The sequence below is a fragment of the Paroedura picta genome, chromosome 6, assembly GCF_049243985.1.
Source record: "Paroedura picta isolate Pp20150507F chromosome 6, Ppicta_v3.0, whole genome shotgun sequence".
In the NCBI taxonomy this organism is placed as follows: domain Eukaryota; kingdom Metazoa; phylum Chordata; class Lepidosauria; order Squamata; family Gekkonidae; genus Paroedura; species Paroedura picta.
Window position 1 is genome coordinate 123,713,744 of NC_135374.1, and position 24,764 is coordinate 123,738,507.

The window sequence follows — 24,764 nt, forward strand, 5'->3', positions numbered from 1 at the left end:
GGACAAACTAGGACCTTTCCCAGGAAGCCTGGAAACATTTACTCCTCCACACGTCTTATTTTTATCTTTAATCATAATAGCTTTATCTCTTCTTAACCATAATAAAGTTCAAGCTGCATGACAGACAACTCACACCCTGCCTGATTGGTCCTCAAGAGTGTCCACACTTTAACTGGATGCCATTGGTGGGACTGCCTCACCCCCAGCCATCCCCTTCCCTTTCCTGCTGGAAGAAGAAACAGCCCTCTCTGCTGTCCCACTTCCCAAAGGCAAGCTGGGCCGGGGGGGGGGGGGGCGGCGGCTGCTGGGAGAGAAAAAGGAGGCTCAGCCTGTCGTCCAGTCCCTGGACACCAAACATAGCCACTATGACCACCTGAGAGCCTGGGGGTGGGGGTAGGAGAAGGGGTCCAGCCCTCCCACAAACTCCATGGGACCAAGTGCGGCCTTTGCATGCTCCAAAATGTGGGGGGAGGGGGACACAGAAAAAGCTTCACAGCAGCTCCATGGGGGCTGGCGTGGCCCGTTGGTGATCCTCCATACAACCCCCAAATAGTTCCTTCATTTCTTCCTCACTCTCCATTTCCTTCCTTTCTCCCTCCCTCCACCTCTTTTCCTTCCTACTTTCCTTTCCCCACTCTTTTTTCTCTTCCTTCCTTCCTTCCTTCCTTCCTTCCTTCCTTCCTACCTACCTACCTACCTACCTACCTACCTGGTGACGTTCCATGGCTAAGCAAAGATATGAATCCAGCCATCTGAGGCCCTAGTCCTATTCCATCGCCACTACCCCATGCTGGCTTTGCTTTTTGTACCAACCCTACAGCCCAATATGGAGGGGCTTGAAATCTTGCCCACTGTTTTGTGGTATTAAAAGACAGGGCAATGCTGCTGCTTCTGGTGTCTCTTCTAAGGGACTATTGTGACCACTTCCACCTACAGAAAATGAGAAGCAGCTGGAATTCTCTGGTGGGATTTAACGAAATGGGTACATTGCTTTTCTTCTTTTCCAAAGGTTTTGTTTAAGGAGGAATTATTTTTTGTTTTTTACTTTGAAAATGGCAGCTAATGTGGCAGCTTCCCACCGAGAAGCAGAGAAGGCTGAGAGGCTTTCTGAGGTGATGCGGCCATTTTGCTCATCTAGCCACATGCATCAAATGCCCCATAACCAGAGGGTGCATTTCTCTGCCCATCACAGGCTTTCAAAATCACAGGGCATTTTAGCAGTACAGTTTGTAAGAAGTGCCAAATAAAGACACAGAAAAAGTAAGTAGGTGAAATTGCTCTCTCTAATGCTGACCTGCCGGCTTGAGATTAAAAGGGTTTCTTTGGTTGGGAAGGTCAGAAGGGAGATAAACCAGCGAATGCCCAGGCTCTGTTCTCCCCTGACTGGCTCAGCATGGATTTAAGAGATCCTCCCAACTAGATAAATCCACATCCACACTCACTCTCCCAGCTCTTCAGTCTGAGCACGTCTGCCTTAAAGCATGATCTGTGAACACACACACACGCACACACACAAGCAGGGAGCAGCCAAGTTTCTAGCGGCAGCCGGCCAATCAATGGCCAAAGAACAGGAGGGGCCATAAAGAACACAGAAGCAGCACAACTAGAAACATGAACATATAAAAAAACTGCAAACATATCTGAAAACTGCCACTCTATAAACCATAAAACAGTGGGAATAAAATTATTTTAAAACAGACACTAAATAACTGGATAATAAATAGCCATAAGTCTACATAATTCTCCCCCTATTCAGATAAATTCGCAGTCAGTGCTGAAGTGTAGTCCATGCAGAGTCACTTCAGTCTCTGCCCACAGCCTAGAATTTCTGAAGATGTGAGGAGTGACCCCCTGCCATTAATTCTGTTAGACTCCCTAAGTGCTACCTTTAGGTGCTCTTTTAGAATCATAGAATCATAGAGTTGGAAGGGGCCATACAAGCCATCTAGTCCAACCCCCTGCTAAACGCAGGATCAGCCCTAAGCATCCTAAATGTTTTCTACTGCTGCAGACTGACTAACACAGCTACCCATCTCGGATTTCACTAACCAACCAGTCCTCATAAAACCAATGTGATGGGGGTGGAGGAGAGAGACCTTCCTGCTCATTTCACTAAAGGGAACAACTGTACTTGAGATCTCTGTGCATTTTGTGCTTTGTCTTGTGGCTGAGATGATGGTCCTGCCATCCAAATGAGGAAGGTTTTGAACTGACTATCTGAAGGTCCCAACAGGCCATGAGTGGGGCCACTGGAGGTGACTTTGACCACATCTCCTGAGGCCACCCCTGGAGACACAGAAGTTCACATTTCATGAAGGTCATTTATCCACAGAAGAATTTATGTTTTGATGTAAAGGGGCTGAGCATGCCGCTGTCTGCCATCTTACAAGATGGCCAGCTTGCTTCTTATCTCAAAGAGCAGAAAGGCCTCTGGACTCTGCTGAAGAGTAGTTAGGGCCCAAGCTTAGGGCCCAAACTACTCTATCATAAGGGATGCCAAACCTGTGATAACCAATGTGGTCGTAGAGGGTGAGCAGGAGGAGCAACCCTCACCAGGATACCCTCATCCACTGAGGGAAAACTCAATTTTTTAAACAGTTTATTCCATTTATTCTTATGGATGTACATTGCCTCTTTTTCTTTCCCACCTACCCTGTATAAAGGCATCATTGTTAGCATTTTTAAAAACTGAAAAACAGAACACAAAAGTATTATGCACCAAGGAACTAGCCACTACGAATACTTAGTCTGTGTCACACTGATACTAGAATGACCGTTGGATACCTACCAAGAAGGGTCCTTCTCCCTGGGGGCATAAGAGGACATCTTGGGTGAGTTTCCACCACCGGATCAAGGGAGGCAGGAACTTCAAAGTTCTTCTTCCAGCCACTAGGTGGAGCTCACCTGACTTCCTCAGTTCAGCCACTGTCACAGTAATTACTGTACCAGGCTCAAAAACCTGTTAATAACTGAACCACAACTTTAGGGTGAACCGGAATATTCTACAATGATGCAAGAAGAACTTGTACAGAGAATAACAGAGAACATTTCTCCTAAAATGTTTGTACGTCTAAATACTTTGTTTCTTAAAATTCAATTGTTGTGTGACAAAGGCAGGGAGGGATGAAGATGTCCTTTTATGTCCCAGGTAGGTACCCAGTGGTTGTTCTCCCTCTGCGGTGAGGATATCTTGTTGGGACCTCCCAAAGCTGTGTCCCACTTAGGGTGGGCCATCATCAACTGTCCTAAACACTTGTTGTAGATTAATTGGCCAAAGGCTGCCTCTGCAGAGCTGAAGGCTTCAGTTTTATAGTGACAAATGAACATTGATGGGCTCGACCATGTGGCTGCTTTGCAAATTTCCTGTATGGAGGCTCTGCCAAATATGGGTGCTGATGTAGCTGCACCTCTTACTGAGGAAGAGTGCAAGTACTTGAAAGCTCATGCCTTGAATAAATCTTCGTTGGTATTAAAGGTGCTATTGGACTTTATTTTTCTAACTGAGTGGGCAGTGATTCCCCCTGGGGGGGATCTATTTCTGTGAGCTATATACTTCCGCAATTGCTGTTCTTAGACATCTTCCTACGGCCACAATGGATATCTAAGCACCTTTGCTTGGATTGGATACAGATACAAAAAGTGATTCTGATTTCCTGAACTTCTCTGTTCTTATCAGGAAGGCCTTCAGGGTTCTCTGAACATCTAGAGCAGGGGTAGTCAAACTGCGGCCCTCCAGATGTCCATGGACTACAATTCCCAGATCCCAGCATTCGCTGGCAGGGGGCTCCTGGGAATTGTAGTCCATGGACATCTGGAGGGCCGCAGTTTGACTACCCCTGATCTAGAGTGTGCCAAATGACCTCCTTCAGGCATATTGGCTTTGGACAGAAAGATAACAGAATGATGTATTGGTGCTGGTGAAAAGTCGATAGCACCTTTAGATGGAGAGTTGGATCGGTTCTTAGCAACACCTTGTTCTTAGCATCCTTAGAGCTCCTTCCTAATTGAAAGAGCTGTTTGCTCTGAGATGCGCCTAGCTGACGTCACCATGACTAAGAACACTGTCTTCATTCTTAAGTGTTTAAAGGAGGATTCCATTATTGGCTCAAAGGGTGGCCGTGTCAGTCCTGTCAGTACCTTAGTTAGATTCCAAGTTGGGAAATGATGTTCTGTCGGGCCCCCTTTCAGAACCTGATAATGGGTGAGTGTTTAGACAGAGGTCTCCCTTTAAAGTTTGGTAATACCGACAGCAGTGCCGCCACCTGTCTCCTCAATTTCTGTGTCAAACTGTCCTGGAGACATTGTAGAATATCCTTAAGTTTAGGTGCCACGTGGTTCACATTTTTCTGTCTACACCACCTAATGAATGACTTTCATGTTGTGTTGTAGATTCTATTTGTCGACTGCCTGCGGGAGGGCATCCAGGTGTGGATCACATCACTGCTGTAGCCCTTCTTGCTTCTGGCCCCGAATGCCACAGTGGTCCCTGAGACAGCATATTTGCTTGTACTGGTTTCCTGAGTGTGGTCTGTGATGACAATTGGATTCGGGTTGAAAACCATGGTCTTTGTGGCCAGGATGGTGCGGTTACTATTGCCCCTGCCTTTAGGCTTTTTATTCAAGCTAGCACCTGGAACAGTACTGGAAAAGGTGGCAAGGCATACACCAAGGTCCTTGGCCAGGTTGCCATTAATACATCTGAGTTTTCTGCTGCCAGATGGAAGTAGCTTGACATGAACTTCTGGGTATGTCTGTTGTCCGCTGTCGCGAACAGGTCTATCTCTGGTCTTCTGAAGTTGTTTACTGTCCATCTGAACAGTTCTGGTTTTAGGCGCCACTCTGACAATGAAATAGTTGTTCTGCTCAAGCAATCCACCCAAATGTTCCCTTTTCCCCGCATGTGTTCTGTGGATTCCTTTCTGCCCATTGAAATATTTCAGGGGTTCCTTGTGCAGGTTGGCGGATTTGAGCCTCCCTGGTTGGTTATATATGCCTTGGTGGCAATGTTGTCCATTCTGATCCAGGTGTTGATGCTTTATTCATTCTTTGAACTGGAGCAATGCATGAAACACCACCCTCATTTCCAGTACTGGAAGGTGAGATTCCTGGAGGGACCATTTTCCCTGTGCTGTTCTTCCATCTAGGGGGGGCCCCTAGACCGATATGCTGGCATCCATAAATATCTGAATGCTGAACATCTTCTCCTTTCTTAGGTTCTCTTCTTTTGACCACCAGGTGAGACTTTTCTTTACCTCCAGGGGAACCAAGAGGGCTCTGTCCCTTCTGTGCAAGATGTCGTTCTGGGAGACACCGAGGGATGTTTGTAAAGATCTTGAGGGGAGTCATCCCCATCCCCACGCCACCATATTCAGGTTCCCAATCAACATTCCCATCAAACTTGTCAGCAACATGAGGCTGGAGCTTTTGCTCTTGACCACCTGGCTGGCTAGGTTCTTGGGTCTTTTGGATCGTCTTGTCCATCATGTAAAAACAGGTGACCTTCATGTCTCTCCTTACCTCCAAATTCTGCAAAGGAGCTCTTTTGTACATTAATTAAAAAGCTGAATTTTTGCAAGGTTTCCATTGCTACTGGTTCATAGCCTGTTCCAGGGACACTGCGCTGAGTAGCAAATTGTTCAAGTAAGGATGAATGTGTAATCCTTGCCTTCTGAGGAGAGATACTGGTGCAATCAATATCTACGAGAACACTCTCGGAGCCGCAGAGAGACCAAAGGATAGTACTCTGGATTGGTAATGGTGTTTGTCTACGCAAAAGTGGAGGTATTTTTAATGTGCTCCCAGAATTGGCACACAGAGGTATGATTCTGTAAGGCTCATGTATGTTAGATATTCCTCTTTTTGAAAAGCTTTGGAGATTGATTTTAATGTCTCTATTCTGAAATGTCTCAGCTCTATGTAGATGTTGAGGAATTTGAAGTCCAAGACCACCCTCCAGTCTCCATTTGCCTTCGGGACAGTGAAGAAGACGGAGTAGACCCCTATCCTCTCTTCTGACTGTGGGGCCTGTTCTATTGCTCGAATCTCTAGCAGGTGTTGAATAGCAGGTGTTCTCTCCAGTTTTGCTTTTGGGCATGGAGATTGTATGAACTTGTTTGGTGGGAGACTTACACATTTGATTGTGTAGCCTTGTTTTATGACCTCTAATGGCCAGCAGTCAGTTGACTGTTGTGCCAAACATCTTTGAATAAGGCTAGCCTTCCTCCCATTGGAGGTTGCGAGTCGCATCTTATTGGGCTTTCCCTCTCTGTTAGGTTTGAGAGGGTTGCTCCATTGGAATCTACTGGCATAGCCTCATCGAAAGGCCTGTTTGCAGGAGGCCAGGATTGGCGGCAGTCCTGTCTCTGTCCATAGGATGGATTGTATGAGCGATATGAGCTCCCAGCTGTCTGTTCTCCTAAGCATTCTGAGCATCACTTGTTTTTTGTCTCTTATTTCCACTAGTACCTTCTATAGGGATTCCCCAAAGAGTTTGGAACCATGGAATGAGTAAGCTATAGCCATAGATTTGGCCCTTGTATCTGCCTGCCACGCCCACTGCCACACGGTTCTTTTAGCTGCTGTTGCCATAGCTCTGGCATTGAAGATCAAGACATCCAGGGTTGCATCAGTTCAAAAGCCAGCAGCTTTAAACACTCTTTTCATCACCTCAATAATCCTCTTATCAGGGTCTGGAGTTATTTGGGTAATTTTCTTAACCCACATAATAGTGGCTCTTCAAAATGACCACCGTATTTCTTGTCCCAAGCCTTTTCCCATGCGTCTCTCTCCGTCTTGCACCGTTTGGCGTCCTTTTGAGCAACTCGGACATCCAAGGGCCGTTGGGGGATGACTAAGCCTTTAACAGCATTCATTCCCAAAGCAGAGGTGCAAAAGAAATGAGGGTTTGTTTTTTTTTAAGGAAAGGGAGGTATGGACGGAATCAAGTAGGGCAGGAGGGAAATTAGAGAGAAATAGTAGAAATGCAGTTGAAAGATTTTAATCGCTAATCCAAAGCTCCCTGCGCTCCCTTCCGAGGCACAAACCAAACTGAGGAAGTCTGGTGAGCTCCACCTAGTGGCTGGAAGAAGTTCCTGCCTCCCTTGATCCTGCAGTGGAAACTCACATAACAAGATGTCCTCACCCCAGGGGGAGAGTGAAGTTTTCTTTGAAGTGATCACCAAATCTGTCACCAACAGCCAAGCAGAATTTTTATAAGAAAATTCTGAATCAGGCAGATGCAATTTTCAAAATAAATTCATTACAAACCTCCATTCAACCCCCCATTTCCTACCCTTGTGAACTTGGAACACATTTCCTCCGCCTCTTTCACCATATTTGCTCGTAACATGTACTTTGCGCACTTGGAGTTGATGAATCTGTCTGCTGTGTCCAAGGACTGTGCTTCGTCCATCCATCTGGCAGCCTCAATCAGATTGCCAACATGCTGTTAAAGAAAAAGCTTTAATTAAATTCAGATGCATTATGTAAATTGAGAATGGTAAAATAAGTGGCAAGAATATGTCCTTTTTCAAAATAGGAGGAACTAAAAAGTTTAATCCAATGTATGCGCCACCACATGTAACATTAATGGGAAAAATACTATTATAGCAAATGTAAGGAAGCAAAGCAGGGAGACTGTTGGACCTGTGGGTCCAGGAACATGGAGGCACTGGATTTGGTTCAGCTATTTATTGGTGACAAGAGAGTACCAAAACCTCACTGAAAAAGATGCCCTACGTATCCATGGAACACCCGGCTGCAGTGATTCATGCAATGGTCACCTTCAGATAGGAATTCTGAAACTCACTCTATGCGGGCTTACCCTTGTCTCTGACCTGGAAATTGCAACTAGTTCAAAATAAAGTTGCTGGGGTCCTCACTGGTACATCTTGGAGAGCCCATATCCAGCCTGTGCTGAGGTAGCTGCATTGGTTGCTGGTTGCGGCCCAGATCAGGTTCAAGGTTTTGGTACTAACCTTTAAGGTCATCTGCAGTCAGGGCCGCTTGCCTGCTTATGCCCCTCATAGAGCCCTTTGCTCTGCCGGAGCTAATCTACTGGTTGTCCCTGGCCTGAGGGAAGTTTGCCTGCCCTCGGCCTCTGTCCTGCCCCAACCTGGTGGAATGAGCTTCCATATGAGCTGAGGGCCCTAATGTAGCTTTCATAGTTCCAGAGGGCCTGAAAGATGGAGCTCTTCCACTAGGCCTGTGGTTGAGGCCAGGGTAGTTAAAATCTGGGCACCCCCCACTTGAGCAAATTAGATTGGTGCAGCTCCCCTTTAACCCCTCTATGAGGGGTAACCCATCTGTATGAGCTGGGGGAGGGAGGGTCAGTTGCCGATGTCTTGAATTGGTTATGTCTTTAGATGTAAGGGGTTTTATGGTGGGTTTTAATGTGGGGTCTCATACATGGTTAGCTGCCATGAGCCACTTCATAGCAGTGGTGGGATACAAGCTGAATTATAAATAAATATAAAATAAATTAATATGTCATGTCAGGTCTTATTTTTGCAAATAAAATTTCTTTCTCTTGTTACCATTGGAGTCAGATCATCTTTGCAATTGGTTTGAATGGCATTGGGAACTGTGGAGAATTGGGGGCATTGCATAAGTTTTCTGTGTCTCTGAAGGCAGTGGTTCTCAACTCTCCCGCCCCCACGACCCCCCACCAACACAGCAATTTTGGAGAGGGGTGGGCTAGAAATCTTAGATAGACAGACAGACAGACAGATGACGGGCAGACAGACGAGCTGAATGGCCATATGAACAACACAATCAAGTCAGTTCCTGTGAAAGACCCATAAGCTGATCAAATATTCTAAATTTGTCCAATTTAAGACACTGTTACCTTGTAAATTTTGGCTTTTAGATAAAACAGCTCTATTAATGTTGGCGTGCTGGCAATGGCGAAGTTAATGTAATCCAAGGCCACCGAAAACTGACCCAGCTTATCAAAGTGCTGTGCAAGGAAATAGCGGACCCACAGGAGAGTCGTCGGGGGCTCCCGCTCTCCGTTTTCTGTGAAGAAAAAACATACCCCCAACACTGAATTAGTAAACAGCAAGCTAAGGAAGACTGGTTCAAAGGTTAATTAATTAAAATCACATTCCAGGGGCAAGAACACAAGAACACTCAAACCTACCAGATGGACTAAACAAGTCACAGGTCTTCAGAGAAGCTTCATAACCAGTAACAAGTTCTTGGATTGTAGAAACCTATAAAATAGTTAGCCAAGTTTGTATTAAAAAGGTTTTTTAAATCACATTATCTAAATGTAGTGTGTACTTATCATAGACATTAATGTACAGCATTAATTGTAACTTAATACATCACTTCAGTTTAGCTGAGGAAAAAACAGCTTCACAAGGACCAGAAGGCAGAAGTGGCCATATAGCAGGGAAATTCACCTGAAGCTACCTTATACCAAATCAGACCATCGGTCCACCAAGATTGGTACCATCTAATCAGACTGGGGTCTCTGTTTAGAGGTCTTGTCCATCACCTATGGCCTGGTCCTTTTAACTACAAATGTCAGGGATTGAACCATGGACATTCTGCATGTAAAGCAGATGCTCTATCACTGAGCCAGGACCCCTCCCATAGCCCCAACCTGCTAGAGCTAGATGGGTGTGCCACCAAACATATACAGATCATTTAAAGTTTCAAAGAGATATAAGCAGCCAGAACCTTTGAATGGATATCTCCAGCAACTAGCACACCCTACCGACAAAGATATCCTCATATCTTCCAGAATATACATTACCAAACATTTCAGCCAAACTGAGCTCTACAGGGGACTGTGTGTCTTTACTATGAGTTAAGCAATTGGAATAATGGCCCTCATTAAACTTCACAGAAGCTATGCACAAGGACAACGGAGGAGCATTTAACAGGATAGCGTGCCCTTGCTCTAATCAACTCTACAGTACTAGAATAGAATCACAGAACCACAGAGTCAGAAGGGGATATACAGGGCCATTCCGCACGACTTTAAGGTAGCAGAAGGCTTGCAAATTGTAAACGCTACTAATTTGCAAGACATCGCACACAATCTGCCACACTCCTGAAACAGTCCCGCAAAAAGCGATTCGTTGTAGCGCTTAAAGGAAAATCGGGAAAAGTGGATTCACCCTCCGAAAAACGCTACACTGTTGCAAACAATCTGCAACACTAGTGAAAAAGACTTGTGTGTTCCCATTGTTGTTCCAACAAAGTCCCTCCCCCTGGCTCTCTCCTCCGAACTTCCGGCGAAGCGATCGCCATTTTTTTTTTCTCGGAGCGAGCAGAAAGCAATGAACCCGTGAGCCTTCATTGACCCAGCGAGGCTTCTCCGGCTACAGTCCCTCCACAGAAGTGCTTTAAAGCTCCCCTAAGTCCCCAAGCACAACACAGCCGCGTTTGCAAGTTCCCTTTATTTTTGGCCGAAAATCATGCCCATGCAGGAAAGGGGCTTTCCCGGAGCATGATAACAACCGCCCATTGGCTGTTCGTTTGATTGATGGCCAGGGGCGGAACAAAGCACTGAAAAAATTTCTTCCTGTCTAGAGATTTTTGCAAGACCGGAAACCTGTGGGAAACGAATGAAAGGCTACTGGATTCCACTAAAAAAGCAGGTATGCGTAACGCCGAGATTGCACTTTTAAAAATAGCGTTTCCACTTTGTGGGACCAATTGGCAACATTGGTCCTTGTGCGGAAACACCCACAGAATCAGCCTAAAGCATCCAGGATAAGGATTTATCCAGTGAGGGGAAGCTTACCATCTCCTTAGGCAGCTGTTTCCTCTGCTGAACTACTCTATGAATTTTCTCCCCTGACATCTAGCTGATACTGTTCTACATGTAGAACCCATGACTATGGGTCCTAGCCTCTGCTGCCCACAGGAACCACTCCCTGGCCTCCACCAAGTTACAGCCTTTCAAATACTTAAAGATAGCAATCATGACATAGAATCATAGAACCATAGAGCTGGAAGGGGCCATCCAGGCAATCTATTCCAACCCGCTATATGCAGGATCAGACTAAAGCATCCAGGATAAGTCTCTGTCCAGCTGCTGCTTCAAGAATGCCAGCGAGGGTGACCTCAACATCTCCTTACACAGCCCATTCCACTGTTGAACTACTCTGTGAAATATTTTTCACAGTTCTACACGTAGTTTAAAACCATTACTGCAGCTCTATCCTCTGCTGCCAACAGGAACTTTTCCCTCTGACAACCTTTCAATTATGGAATAGGCTGCCTAAGGAGGTGGTGAGCTCCCCCTCACTGGCAGTCTTCAAGCAAAGGTTGGATACACAATTTTCTTGGATGCTTTAGGATGCTTTGGGCTGATCCTGCGTTGAGCAGGGGGTTGGACTGGATGGCCTGTATGGCCCCTTCTAACTCTATGATTCTATGATGATGTCCCTCAGCCATCCCTCATAGGGCTGGGTCTCCAGGAGGGCAGCATCCACATCTTCATCCTGATCAGGTGGTCTGTAGCAGATGCCAAACACTGCACTCTTTGTTTTTCCCTCTCTTAGCTTCACCCAGGTACTCTCCTCCTGTAGTATTTCTTGACAGACAAGCCCTCTCTTCCCCACTCCACTTCCTCTCCAATCTTTTTGGGGGTTTTTAGACCTACTCATATCCATCCACTTCTGCATTCCAGTCATGGGAATCATTCCACCAAGTCTCTGTAATGTCTACTAAATAATATCTCTCCTGCTGCATGAGAAGCTCAAGGTCTTTCTTTACTGACCATGCTTTGGCCGTTGGTAGAGGCACCTGAAGCCCCTTCCCCTGGGTTCTATTTGACCCGTCCTTCCCAGGCAGGCCACTACTATTTACTCTCCCACAGTAGAATTCCTACGTTGGACATCTCCTTCCCTCGAGGCTTCAGTTTAAAGCTCTCTTGATTAATCTCCCCAGGTTCCATCCAAACACATTCTTCCCCAACTTGGATAAGCAAAGTCCATCCTGTGCTACCAGGCCTTCTTCTATCTTGTGGTCCCAGAATCCAAATCCCACCTGCCGGCACCACCAACGCAATCAGTGTTTCACTTCCATTATCTTCAGCTCCTGACTGGTTTCTCTTCCCCGAACAGGCAGGGCTGAAGAGAAAGCCACTTGTGCCCCATTTGTTTCAGCTGCCTCCCAAGACCTTTGTTGCCTTAATACGGGCACAGTTGTTCATGGTCATGCCATTCCTTTCCATGTGGACCACCACAAATGGGGAGTGATCCATAGGTTTCATCAGTTTTGGCATCTGGTCCATAATATCTTTAATCTTTACCCCTGGCAAGAGACACACCTGTTGGACTAGGGGGGTCAGGCCTAGTCACTTGTCATTCCAGACCCCTCAGCAGAGAGTCACCAATGACCAACACTTTCCATTTCCCTCTAATGCCATTTCTTTTGGTTCTCTTCACTCCATTTTTGAATTTGTTTTGGTTCCTTCTCTGCCCTTGTTGCTGCTTCCATCTTCTCTGCAAGGGCTTGAAGTCTATTCCTGAGTTCCCATGTCCATCTTGTCATCAGGGAGAACAACAAACATGGCACACTCCTTGCAAGTGACTGGATACTGGCCCAATAATATCCATTATTGTCTTGCAAAAATAGATTCCTTCCCTCTAAAATATTTATTTTAAGGATAAAGAAGCTAGGGTGATCCCCAGACAAATCCCCAGGATAGGAGCCACAAGACAAGAGCTCTTTGGATTTTATTTTATTTATTTATATTTGTATGTCCCCCTTCTTCTTGCACCAAAGGCAAGGAGGAGCCTCTAAGCTCACAGGGTCACAGCCTAGAATCATAGAATAATAGAGTTGGAAGGGATCTCCTGGGTCAACTAGTCAAACCCTCTGCACTTTGTAGGACACTCACAACCCCATCGCTCACCCACTGTCACCTGCCACCTCCTTGAACTAGCACAGAGCAGGGCCTCCTGGCACCCCAGTACTCACCTCCCTCCAATCCAGTGACAACTACTGACAACTACTCTTTGGATACCGTTTTCTACCCAGTTTCCTATCCACTAACTATCTAAAATGAGCCTCTTGTGGCGCAGAGTGGTAAGGCAGCCGTCTGACAGCTTTGCCCATAAGGCTGGGAGTTCAATCCCAGCAGCCAGCTCAAGGTTGACTCAGCCTTCCATCCTTCCGAGGTCGGTAAAATGAGCACCCAGCTTGCTGGGGGGTAAACGGTAATGACTGGGGAAGGCACTGGCAAACCACCCCGTATTGAGTCTGCCATGAAAACGCTGGAGGGCGTCACCCCAAGGGTCAGACATGACTCGGTGCTTGCACAGGGGATACCTTTACCTTTACCTTTAACTATCTAAAAATCCTGTCTGAAGTCCTCCAGTTTACTTCAGACCACCATGGGAGATCTTGTCAAAAAGCCTTACTGAAATCCAGGTAAACAACATCAACTGAGTTTTCATGATCTAGTAAGCCCATCACTTGGTCAATGAAGGAAACAAAGTTGGTCTGGCAGGACCTGTGCTGACTTCCCCAGATCACCAAGTTGTCTTTCAGATGTTTGCAGAATGCCCTCTTTAAAATCTGCTCCATTATTTTCCCTGCAATTGAGGTAAGACTCACTGACCTATAGTTTCCCAGCTCTTTTTTGAAGATTGGGATAACATTCACTCTTCTCTAGTCTTCTGGCACAACTCCAGTCCTCCAAGAGATTCCGAAGATAATGGACAAGATTCTGCAAACTCTCTAGAAAGTTCTTTGAGTACCCTTGGGTCTACATCATCTCGCTCAGGGGATTTGAACTCATCCAGTGCAGCCAGGTGCCTCTTGATAACGTCTCTGTTCATGTCAGCCTGCTACCCGGGTGCTACATCTTGCCTACTGCCATCCCTGGAGGTGTCCATATTTTTCGAGAAAAAGCAGGCGAAAATAGGTACTGAGCCTTTCGACTTGGTCTTCTGTCAGCGTCTCTCCATCTTCACCTGTTGCCTCCTTTCCCTTACATTTGCTCCTCACATGACGGGAAAAGTTTTTCTTCTCACAGTGTGCTTCCCTGGCCAGTCTCAGCTCACTCCCACCTTTGGCCTAATAACTTGCAGATACTCTTCTTTAGAGGTCTGTCCTTCCCTCCATTTATTGAACAAGCAGCCAGTCTGCTCAATACAGCCTGTGATGGAGTCAATCCTGCAGGGAGAACTTGCCTTGCAGAATCCGCTCCATTGTTACCCTAATGGAAATGCAGTTCCCTCGGTGAGGAGTGAATGTAAGTCAGCCTTTCACCCTTGCAAAGTGTGCTTTATTTTTGACAATACATCTATGTTGTAACATTATTGGGCATGTGCAAAAATAGCCCTCTCTTTTAATGACAAATCTTGTTTGAAGTAAATGCAGAATTCATTTAGCGGACCTGATCCTTGCACAAATGCCCTATTGTGGAATGACTGCCACAAAGTCAAAGCATGAAGCTTCAGCTCAAGGTTAAAAGGAGGGAAGGCTGTGCTGTGGCAATGGTGGTGACCATGTACCTTTCTCAGATCATTTGGATCCTAGCTTGGTGCCCCACGACTTTGACTGAAGAGTTGGAAATGGCTTGGGAACTAGTAACTGCAGTTGATTTATTCTTCTTCTTCTTCTTCCTCCTTCTTCTTCCTTCTTCTTCTTCCTCCTTTTTTTTTTGGTTATTTAAGTACAGGGGTAAGTTAGGCAAAAGAACTCCACAATGAGAAAGGCTGCACATCCCAGTGCTCACAATGGGAGCTAAGCCGAACAAATGCGGAAGGTCTTTGAGCCCCTGCCAGTATCTGGTTGAGAACTGAAAAGTTATAACTGAGAATTCTTTAGATCATCTTCTGTCTTGCTTGATTCATGACTGTACTTTAGATTGGCTTTTCTATTCTCTAGTCAATGAATCCTGGCTAGCTGAGGGAACGTAAATTTTAATATTTCACATGACTTGTGTCATTTTTTGTAAAAGGAAAGTATGATGAATGGATTACGTTGATTTACTGACAGACTGTGGAAATTGCGATAAGCAAGTGCAGATGCTGCTGCAAAAATGTAAACTGCAGGCCAAATATTTGTTAAGGCAAAGGTTGAGGTAGTAGAGTCCACTGGTTATGCCGATCCGATGGGTGAGGTTATAGATTGGGATATTCTGAGAGAGGGGGGCTGCCCCACCCATCAAGCTCAGTCACCCCGGCACTGGCTGGCTGTCACCTCCTCCAGCCCCACCCCTCCCTGAGGGTGAGGCAGGCAAATACGTGAAACGTGAAAGTGGGGTTCCCTGGGCAGTCATTATAACAGTAACAATGAGGACAACTTTATTTTTATAACCTGCCCTTCCCATGAGGCTCAGGGAGTGAAATGTAAAGTGATAAAAATACAATCATAAATAAGGTTAAAAGCACACAAGTTTTAGTTAGTTAAAACAGTTAAGTAAATTTACACCTTATATATATACTAGAAAAAAAAGGCCATTTCTAAAAATGGGCAGAGTGCGGGCATAGGTCCAGGCCCCCGTGCCTGTGAGCTCGCTGGGCAGCTGGTGGGAACAGGCAGGTAAGCAGCGCGACGTGGTGGTTGGGTGGTGCGGGCAACGGGGAAGGGAAGCACGCATGCTCGGGAGTCCGGGCATGGGTGCTGCAGCTGGGGGGCGCGGGCGGGGCATCGGGCTGAGCAACCAGGCATGCACGTGAGCCTGGTTCATTCGCGTGGCCTGCCGGCCGGTGTGCATGCCACACTGGCTGGCAGCGTCGCTAGCAGGGCAAAGGGAAGAGAGGGACAGGGAGCAGGAGGACCGGCAGAAGGTGAGCACGGAGCAGGGAGCGGCCGGGGGAATGGTGAGTTGGTATGGGTCGGAAGCGCGGGGACAAGTCGGGAGGTTGGGCAGGGGTCTGGGGAGGGTTTGGGGGGGTTAGCGGGTGGGTGTCGGAGTGTGTGGCTGGGTGGGTTTTCTTCGACGCAGCGTCCCTGCTCCTTTCCCGAGGGCAATGGGAAGGAGTCCCCTGGTAGGCGAGGCCGTGCCAAGCTTCGCGCGCCTCCCCATCGGCCGCTTGGGGCAAGAGTGGCTTCGCGGCTCCTGATTCGCCCTTAAAGAGTTTTTATCACGGACAGAGCCCACCCTAACTCTTCCTCAATAGCCCTTAGGGCTTTATTTAATCCACTCCGCAGGAGCAGTTAAAGATATATCTGCCTGATTGAATCTCGTCCTGTCGGTGGAGAATCTCCCATCTTCACTCAGATGTTTCCCAGGGAGCCAGCCTGTTTGGTGTGATGTTCCCAGCCTCAATTGCTGATCTGGTGGAATAGCTCTGTCTTATGGGCCCCGCAGAACTGATCTCAGTCAGCAGAGCAGCCAGCCTCCTCTCTTGGGGCCAGGGACCCTGAGCAGAGCTTGGTCAGCCAACCGCAATGTTCCATGGGGGAGAGGTGGCCTGCAGTTATGCTGGTTCTAGGCGGTTTACTTTGAAGGTCAGGACCAAAACCTTGAATCTCATCCAGCCTCCAATCCGGAGCCAATGCATTTGGGCAAGCACTGGTGTCATGTGCTCCCTTCCACTGGATCCCTGTAAGACTCGTGCAGCTACATTTTGTATAGGTTGGAGTTTCCAGGTTAGTCTCAAGGGAAGCCCTGTGTACAGCAAGTTGCAGAAGTCTAGCCTGGGGGTGACTAGAGGATCACCATGACTAGGCTGGGTGTCGAGAGGTAGGGAGCTAGTTGTCGTATAGATAGAAAATTGCCAGGCGAGCAACATTTGTGATCTGGGCCTCCACTGACAAGGAGTAGTTCAGGATCATGCCCAAACTTCTGGTGGAAGTCACAGGTGTCCGTTGGACCTCATCAAGAGCTGGTACTTATTTAATTGTATTTATATTTATTTATCATTGCCTTTATAGACCACCCTTCCCCATAAGCAGGCTCAGGGCAGTTTACAACATGGCATATAAAATCACAACTAAAATCAAATTCACAACTAAAATAATTAAAGCTGCTGAATTTGCAGATGATTCTGCAGGGCGGCATTTGGACTATTTCTCCAACGGTCTAGATGTGTTCTGATTCTAGTTCGGTCGTGGGAATAACGGAGATGGGTGGAGGGAGGCCCCAATCCAAGGTCTAGTTTGTTCTGGCCTCAAGCAAATCCCTGGTGTCTTGCATGCTGTCTTTGCATACAACAAGGTCACTGGAAGAGAGAAGGCCACAGATTGAAAGAAAGAAGAGCTGCTAGAGATGACTATGAAAAGTTGCGGATGGTAGAAGAGAAATAAACTGATTTGGTGAAATTGATTGGGAGGGGCAGGAATTTGATAGTTTCGTGGATTCAGGAGCTACTATCTGAAGAAGTCACAGCTTATAACTGGCGAATCCCTCTTTGCCCTTACAATTCAAATTCAATAGGATTTAGAGAGCTCTGTTCCCTTTGAATTTTCATCAATGCCCATGATTATAGTTTTGCTTTCTGGGTTTGCCACACTCTTGAACCGTAACTGCTGAATATGTAGCTACCCCAATTCGAATGCAGCTTCAGGAAGGGGAGTCCCTAGAAGGGAAAAGGGGATTAAAAAGCTGGTTATTGAAGGTCTGTACAAAACGCCTACTCTTACACGTCCAACCTTTGAACAAATTATTCAAGTGACTGTTTCACTTCTAAATTTCCTGAAAGAAGTTGGCTGTTGGGTCTCAAAACAAAGGCATAAATAGCAAAACCCAAAGTGAAATATTGAGGGGGGGGATGTCTTTTCTCAAAGATCTTGACAAATGTTGCCAGAGCAAAGAGGCCATCTGAGGAACTGCTAGACCAGTGGTCCCCAACCTTTTTATCACCGGGGACTGGTCAACGCTTGACAATTTTACTGAGGCCTGGGGGTGGTGGTGGTGGCAGTCTTTTGTCGGGGGATGTCGGCGCCATCTAAGCCCCTGCTCCACTTGCTTTCCCTCCGGCGCCACTGACTTCCCGCTGCCCACTGGGAGGCGCTGCCAGCAGCAGCTACGCAGTGCCATGCCGAGGGGGAGGCCCAGCCATGGCGGCTGCTGGAGAGCACCAAAGGTGAGCCGGCGGCAGAGTGGCAGGGCAGCCCCTGAAGCAGCAGCAGGGGAGGAGGATGAGGTGGAGCCGCGGCCCGGTACCGATTGATCTACGAACCGGGACAGGTCTACAGACCGGGGCCGGAACTGGGGCCAGTCTCCGAACCAGGGGTTGGGGACCACTGTACTAGACCACAGGTGGAAAAAAAAGCAGATGAGGGAATTTTTGGGAACCAGGTGCCATCTAGTGGGCAATGGAGAAAAAGCAGGTTTTTCCAAAGATCAAAGAATTCCTGATGAAGGCAACTGCTCCATCAAAGACTGCACATTCATGCACAAAGCACTAATGCCTCAGGAGTCCTGACCCAGCAACTGGGACCCTCCCCACACCATGCAAATTTCCCAACAACTGCCCCACCTCTAGGGCTATCATATCCCCTCTCAACCTCCTTTTCTCTAGGCTGAACATTCCCAAGTGCCTCAACCTATCTTCATAGGGCTTGGTCCCTTGGCCCCAGATCATCTTCGTCGCTCTCCTCTGTACCCTTTCAATTTTATCTACGTCCTTCTTGAAGTGAGGCTTCCAGAACTGCACACCTCCAGGTGTGGTCTGACCAGTGCCGTATACAATGGGACTATGACATCTTGTGATTTTGATGTGATGCCCCTGTTGATACAGCCCAAAATGGCATTCGCCTTTTTTACTGCTGCATCACACTGCCTGCTCATGTTTAGTTTACAATCCACAAGTACCCCAAGGTCTCGTTCACACACAGTGCTACCTAGAAGCGTATCCCCCATCCAGTAGGCATGCTTTTCATTTTTCGGACCCAGATGTAGAACTTTACATTTATCTTTATTAAATTGCATCTTGTTCTCATTTGCCCTTTTTTCCATTGTGTTCAGATCTCGTTGAACTCTGTCTCTATCTTCTGGAGTATTTGCCAGTCAAATACTCTTGCCCCGGAGGGATGAACCAGAACCAATAGGATAAAATTAATTCAAAAGAAATTCCATCTAAACATCCAGAAGAAGTTCCTGACAGAGCGGTTTCTCAGTGGAACAGGGTTCTTCAAGAGGTGGTGGGTTTTTCTTCTTTAGAAGTTTTTAACCAGAGGCTAAATAGCCATCTGACAGAAATGCTAATTCCGTGCATTTATGCAGACTGTAAGTAGGTGGACAGAAGTGACTGTGTAGGTTCTTGGCTTTTGTGGCCATTTCCTGCATTCTGTATGGGGTTTGACTAGATTAGCGGTCCTCAACCTTTTAAAGGTTGAGGACCGCCTCTGGGGGTGGCAAAGAGCCGGCGGCCCGGGCACCGCGCATGTGCGCTAGCACCCCATGGTGGCGAAAACGCGCATGCGCTGAGCTGCCGTGCATGCGCGTTTTCACCACCAGAGGGCGCTAAAGTGCATGCGTGGAAGCTCCGCGCATATGTGTTTGTGCCTGCCAGCGTGCCGGCGGCTGTGCCTGCCTCTCCTTGCCCCCCTCACAGCAAAAAGCTAGCCGGGCTGCGAGTGAAGCGGCTGCTTTGGAGGACGCTTCTCTGACGGCCTGGTGAGTTTCTCACTGCGGGGGGGGGGAGAGGCAGGTGTGGCGGCCCATCACTGAGGCCTTCGTGGCCCAGTACCGGGCCACGGACTGGGGGTTGACGACTCCCGGACTAGATGACCCTTGAAGTCCCTTCCATGATTTGGTGGGAGTCATTGGGGAGGGAGTAAATCAAAGCTATGTGGTCACAGTGTCTTTAACTTCACATTGTAATCTAATGGACCAATCTTAAATCTGGATTTACTGGATAAAACAAGGAAATGGATTTATGTGGGGAAAACATGATTGTGTCAAAGCAAATTGTCTCTGGAGTCTCTCCAAAAATAAAATAAATGGGAAGGATACTTGGGGAAGAAATGGCTCATGGCTAAAATGACACAAAACAGCACTCAACAACAGATGTCTTTGTTTTTCCAGGCATCAGGTATGTACTAGATTTTTGGAAATGTGGCATATAAAGTAATGCCCCCTGATTGGAAAGGGAGATGCACTTTTGGTTATCTAGTGTCACCAATATTGAAAATGCAAGCCTTAGAAAGATCTCACCTTTTAACCTTGGAAATATTTGTGCATATATATTTGTGCTAACTGATAAAAAAAGGTTTTGTGCATAGGCTAACTCACTGGCAGTCTTCAAGCAGTTGCTGGACAGATAGTTATCCTGGATGCTTGAGGCTGATCTTGCACTGAGCAGGGGGTGGGACTGGATGGCCTGCATGGCCCCTTCCCACTCTAGCATTCTAGGAGTCTAGTTCAGCAGTGGAAGGGGCTGCCCAAGGAGGTGGTGGGTCCCCTTCACTGGCTGTTTTCAATCAGCTGCTGGACAGATACTTATTCTGGATGATTGAGGCTGATCCTGCCTTGAGCAGGGGGTGGGACTAGATGGCCTGCATGGCCCCTTCCCATGGGGGGAGGGGTGGACTAGATGGCCTGGATGGCACTTTCCCATTCTAAGATTCTATGAGTCTAGTTCAGCAGTGGGATGGGCTGCCTAAGGAGGTGGGGAGCTCCCCCTCACTGGCCATCTTCAAGCAGCGGCTGGACAGAGCCTTCTCCTGGATGCTTATTCTGCGTTGAGCAGGGGGTGGGACTGGATGGCCTGTATGGCCCCTTCCCACTCTAGGATTCTAGGAGTCTAGTTCAGCAGTGGGATGGGCTGCCTAAGGAGGTGGGGAGCTCCCCCTCACTGGCGGTCTTCAGGCAGTGGCTGGACAGATCCTTCTCCTGGATGCTTGAGGCTGATCCTGCATTGAGCAGCGGGTGGGACTAGATGGCCCCTTCCCACTCTAGGATTCTATATACAGACAACGCACTGGCTAAACAACATGCTTTTGTCAGGGCTTATTTGCCCTGGTTGGGAGTTAGAAAAAGCAGCTGTAAAGATATGTTAAAAGAATTAGGAGGGAGTTTCAATGACACTGTTGATGCACTAATAAGCCTACAGAAGGAATTAACCTAAATATCTTAAGTGGTTCTACAAGCCAATGGTTGTTAAAAGTCTTAACTTCCCAGCAAGCGGGAGTGTGTGCATTAATAAGAGAAAAATATTGTTTCTATATCAGTGAAGGAAATGTTGCCAATGCCTTAGAGAAAATTACGGGAATATCAAGGTCTATAAGCAGGAAGGGCAAAATGAGGGCTGGACCTCTGGGACCTGGTTTTTTGGATGCATGCCTAATTTTGAGGGATGTCTGAGAGAAGCCTTACAAGTTAGGATAACCATTGTGTTATTAATCTTCTGCTGTTTCATTCAATGTATTCCACATTTGTGGATTATGTTTACATCTCAGCTTGCAGAGAAAAGGACCTACTGCACAACATTATTATGAAGCTTTGTTAATACAAAATGAAGCAAAAGGTTATTCCACATTATATGCATAATGCCTAAGGAGGACCGAAGGACATACCAACAAAGCTAATAGGAAGGCTAACGCCTTTTTTAGGAGAGCAAAATATGCGCCCTTCAGTAATCAGGTTTTGCTAGGGCAAACGACAGCCAGTTATTGCTGGGTCAAACGCACCAGCAGCCTGTACAGAACACAGGATGGGAACAAGAGGGACCAAAGCCCCTGGCCAAACCAGATGGCCGGTGGCAAGGAGAAGGCTGTCCAGGCTGAGGATCTAGCCCAAGAACCTGGGAAGTCCCTGCTGCAGAACCAATAACCAAAAATTGGCTGCCGTAAGGCCACTTGATGAAGTTAGGCCCACGTGATGAAGACATACCCTAACAGGCATAAAAGACACCGAACAATTAAATCATAGAGGAGATCTGCCCATGCCCATGATCACTTGCTTGGCTGTATACAAAGTTACGGGTTCCAAGAATAGGGTGGACTTCTTGGATCTCTTTAGCCGCCCTGAGCCTCCGGGGAAGGCAGTATATAAATATAATAAATAAATAAATAAATATAATAAATAAATATAATAGATGGATGGATGGATGGATGAATGGATGAATGAATGAATGAATGAATGAATGAATGAATAAACAAACTAACTAACTAACTAACTAACTAACTAACTAACTAACTAACTAACTAACTAACTAACTTTTATTTCTATAAGAAATTATGTGTGCTTCTGAATCTCCCTGTTGTGTCCTTCATTGGGCATTGGAAGTCCAGGTCAATTAGCCCACACAAAGCCATTCGATCCTCTGAAGGTGCAGGATACGGTCAGCCTCGCACCCTTCCTAACCTCTGTGCCAAGAAACACAGGTAGAGAGGCTAGAAGAAGAGTTGGTTCTTTTCTCTACCCAAAGGAGTCTCAAAGCAGCTTACATTCACCTTCTTTTTCCTCTCCCCTCAACACCCTATGAGGGAGGGGAGGCTGAGAGAGCCCTGAGATTATTGAAGAAGAAGAGCTGGTTCTTATATGCCACCTTTCTCTACCCAAAGTGGCTTACAATCACCTTCTCTTTCCTCTCCCAACAACAGACACCCTGTGAGGTGGGTGAGGCTGAGAGAGCCCTGAGATTACTGATCCATCAGAACAGCTTTATCAGTGCTGCAGCGAGCCCAAGGTCACCCAGCTGGCTGCATGTGGAGGAGGAATGGGAAAACAAACCTGGCTCACCAGCTTAGAAGCTGCATCTCTTAACCACAACAACAAGCTGGCTAAAAGTTGTAACACATCTCCCACTGATGCTGTGCAATGAAGTCAACAAGAAGACTTCAACTCTGCAGTCCTATTTTTGCAGAGTATGAGGTGAACCTGGCATGCATGATCAAGACCTGGATTAAGGAAGAGAAACTGTTGCCTTAAAAGAACTGGCTCCCCCAGTTTCTCAGTCCTCCATCAATCGGGGCGTGGGGGAGGGGACAGGGTCACTTTCTCCTTAGAGCCTCCATCAACAATCCGAGGAACTGAATGTGTTGGCCTCTGGTGGGACTCGGTGGAGAGCATGGCCATCTGACTGATGCCCTGCTGGGCCTGCTGGAAACTGTTGCTACCTCGTGTTGCAGTATTCAAGCCTTATTATCCTTGGAGACTTCAATGTCCATGCAGAGACACAGGTTCAGGCCTGGACCTCGTGTCATCCATGGCAACCCTGGGGCTCTCACAGTTTGTTTCTGGTCCTACCCATCAGGCAGGCAACCCCCTGGATTTGATCTCTGGTGCAGAGCTGGAGGTGGAACTGATAGTCAATAATTTGGTGCCATGGTCAGAGCACCATACTCTGAAGGCCTGGCTCAAGCTCCTGCCTCCTCCACCAGTGGATGGCAGGCGTATTTATGCCTGCTCATGGAGACTTCTGGATCCTAATAGTTTCCTGAATATTCTACGGGACCCGAAGCCTCCATGTGGTGTGCTAGATGAGATGGCCAAAGACTGGCAAAATTGGATGTCAACTGCCATCAATGCAAAACTTCTTGACACCCTCTCTTCCTCTGACCTAAGACAGCTCCGTGATACACAGAGGAGCTACGGCAGAGGAAATAGGAAGTGAGACGGCTAGAGTGAGATTGGAGGAAAACACGCGACAAAGTAATGCATCTTATAAGACGCATATGAAAACCTATAAGATGATGTGAAAGTGACAAAGGTACATGGTTCCTCAGCCAAATAGGCTTCCTCAGGAGGTGGTGGGTTCTCCTTCTTTGGAAATTTTTAAGCAGAGGCTAGATAGTCATCCGACAGAAATGCTGATTGTATGAACTTAGGCAGATGGTGAGTGGGTGGGCAGGAAGGGATGTGCCAGTGTTTGTCTCTTGGGGCCCTTCCTTGCACACCCAGGGAATTGCTGATCACCACTGTGGGAGGAAGGTGAATTCCCTCCAGGCCAGGCTGGATTCTGGAGATTTTTGGTGTTGGGGATCACTTGGGCATTGTGCAGGGGGTTGAACTAGATGTCCCTGGAGGTCCCTTCCAACTCTATGATTCCATTATTCTATTCTGAGAGAATCACATCCCAAGTATCCATCAGGAGAGTAACCAACAGCTGAAGGAAGAGTGGGAACCCGAATCTGCCACACACAGACTGAGCCCTGCTGGACACTGGAGCATTAATAACCTGCAGAGGCACACTCAGCACTACAATATATGTTTGTTTTTCTTATATTTGCATTTGCCAGGTTCACTTCTGGATTTATCATATTGAAAAAAGGGAAACACAAAGATACAACAGGGAAGCATGGAAGCCAGTGAGAGAGTATCTGTTAAATTCTGTCAAGTCACTTCTAACTTATGTCCACCCTATGGATTAATGACCTCCCAAATGTCCTATTGTTGACAGATTTGTTCAGTCTTGCAAACTGAGGACTGTGGCCTCCTTGACTTGAGTCAATCCATCTCATGTTGGATCTTCTGCTGCTGCTGCTGCCTTCAACTTTTTCTACCATTATTGTCTTTTCTGGCGAGTCTTGTCTTCTCATGATGTGACCAAATTACAATAGCCTCAGTTTGGTCATTTTAGCTCCTGGGAAGAACTCAGGCTTGGTTTTATCTAGGACCTACTTCTTTGTCTTTTTGGCTGTCCAGGGTGTATGTAAAACACTTCCTCCAAAACCACATTTCAAATGCATTAACTTTACTCTTGTGAGTTTTCTTCACTGTTCAACTCTCACATCCAAACACAGCAATGAGGCATGAATTATCTTGGATATTGGTCATCAACAACGTATCCTTACACTTAAAATGCTTCTCTGGTTCCTTCATGGCTGCCCTTTCAAGTCTCAATTTCCTTCTGAGGATTTGGTTGCAGTCTTCCTTTCGCCTGATGACGCAGCCA

At 46.9% G+C, this 24,764-nt stretch overlaps 1 protein-coding gene across 2 annotated transcripts in view; it reads right to left on the minus strand.

The window, feature by feature from the left end:
- Window positions 1-24,764, minus strand: part of NAA16 (N-alpha-acetyltransferase 16, NatA auxiliary subunit) — a 73,209-nt gene that overhangs the window by 10,984 nt on the left and 37,461 nt on the right. For both annotated transcript variants that reach the window (XM_077344090.1, XM_077344089.1), the window contains 3 exons: window positions 9,140-9,212; window positions 8,846-9,015; window positions 7,292-7,444 (listed from right to left, as the gene is read on the minus strand). In XM_077344090.1, the coding sequence (XP_077200205.1) occupies window positions 7,292-7,444; window positions 8,846-9,015; window positions 9,140-9,212 (396 nt within the window). The remainder of the gene's footprint in view (window positions 1-7,291; window positions 7,445-8,845; window positions 9,016-9,139; window positions 9,213-24,764) is intronic.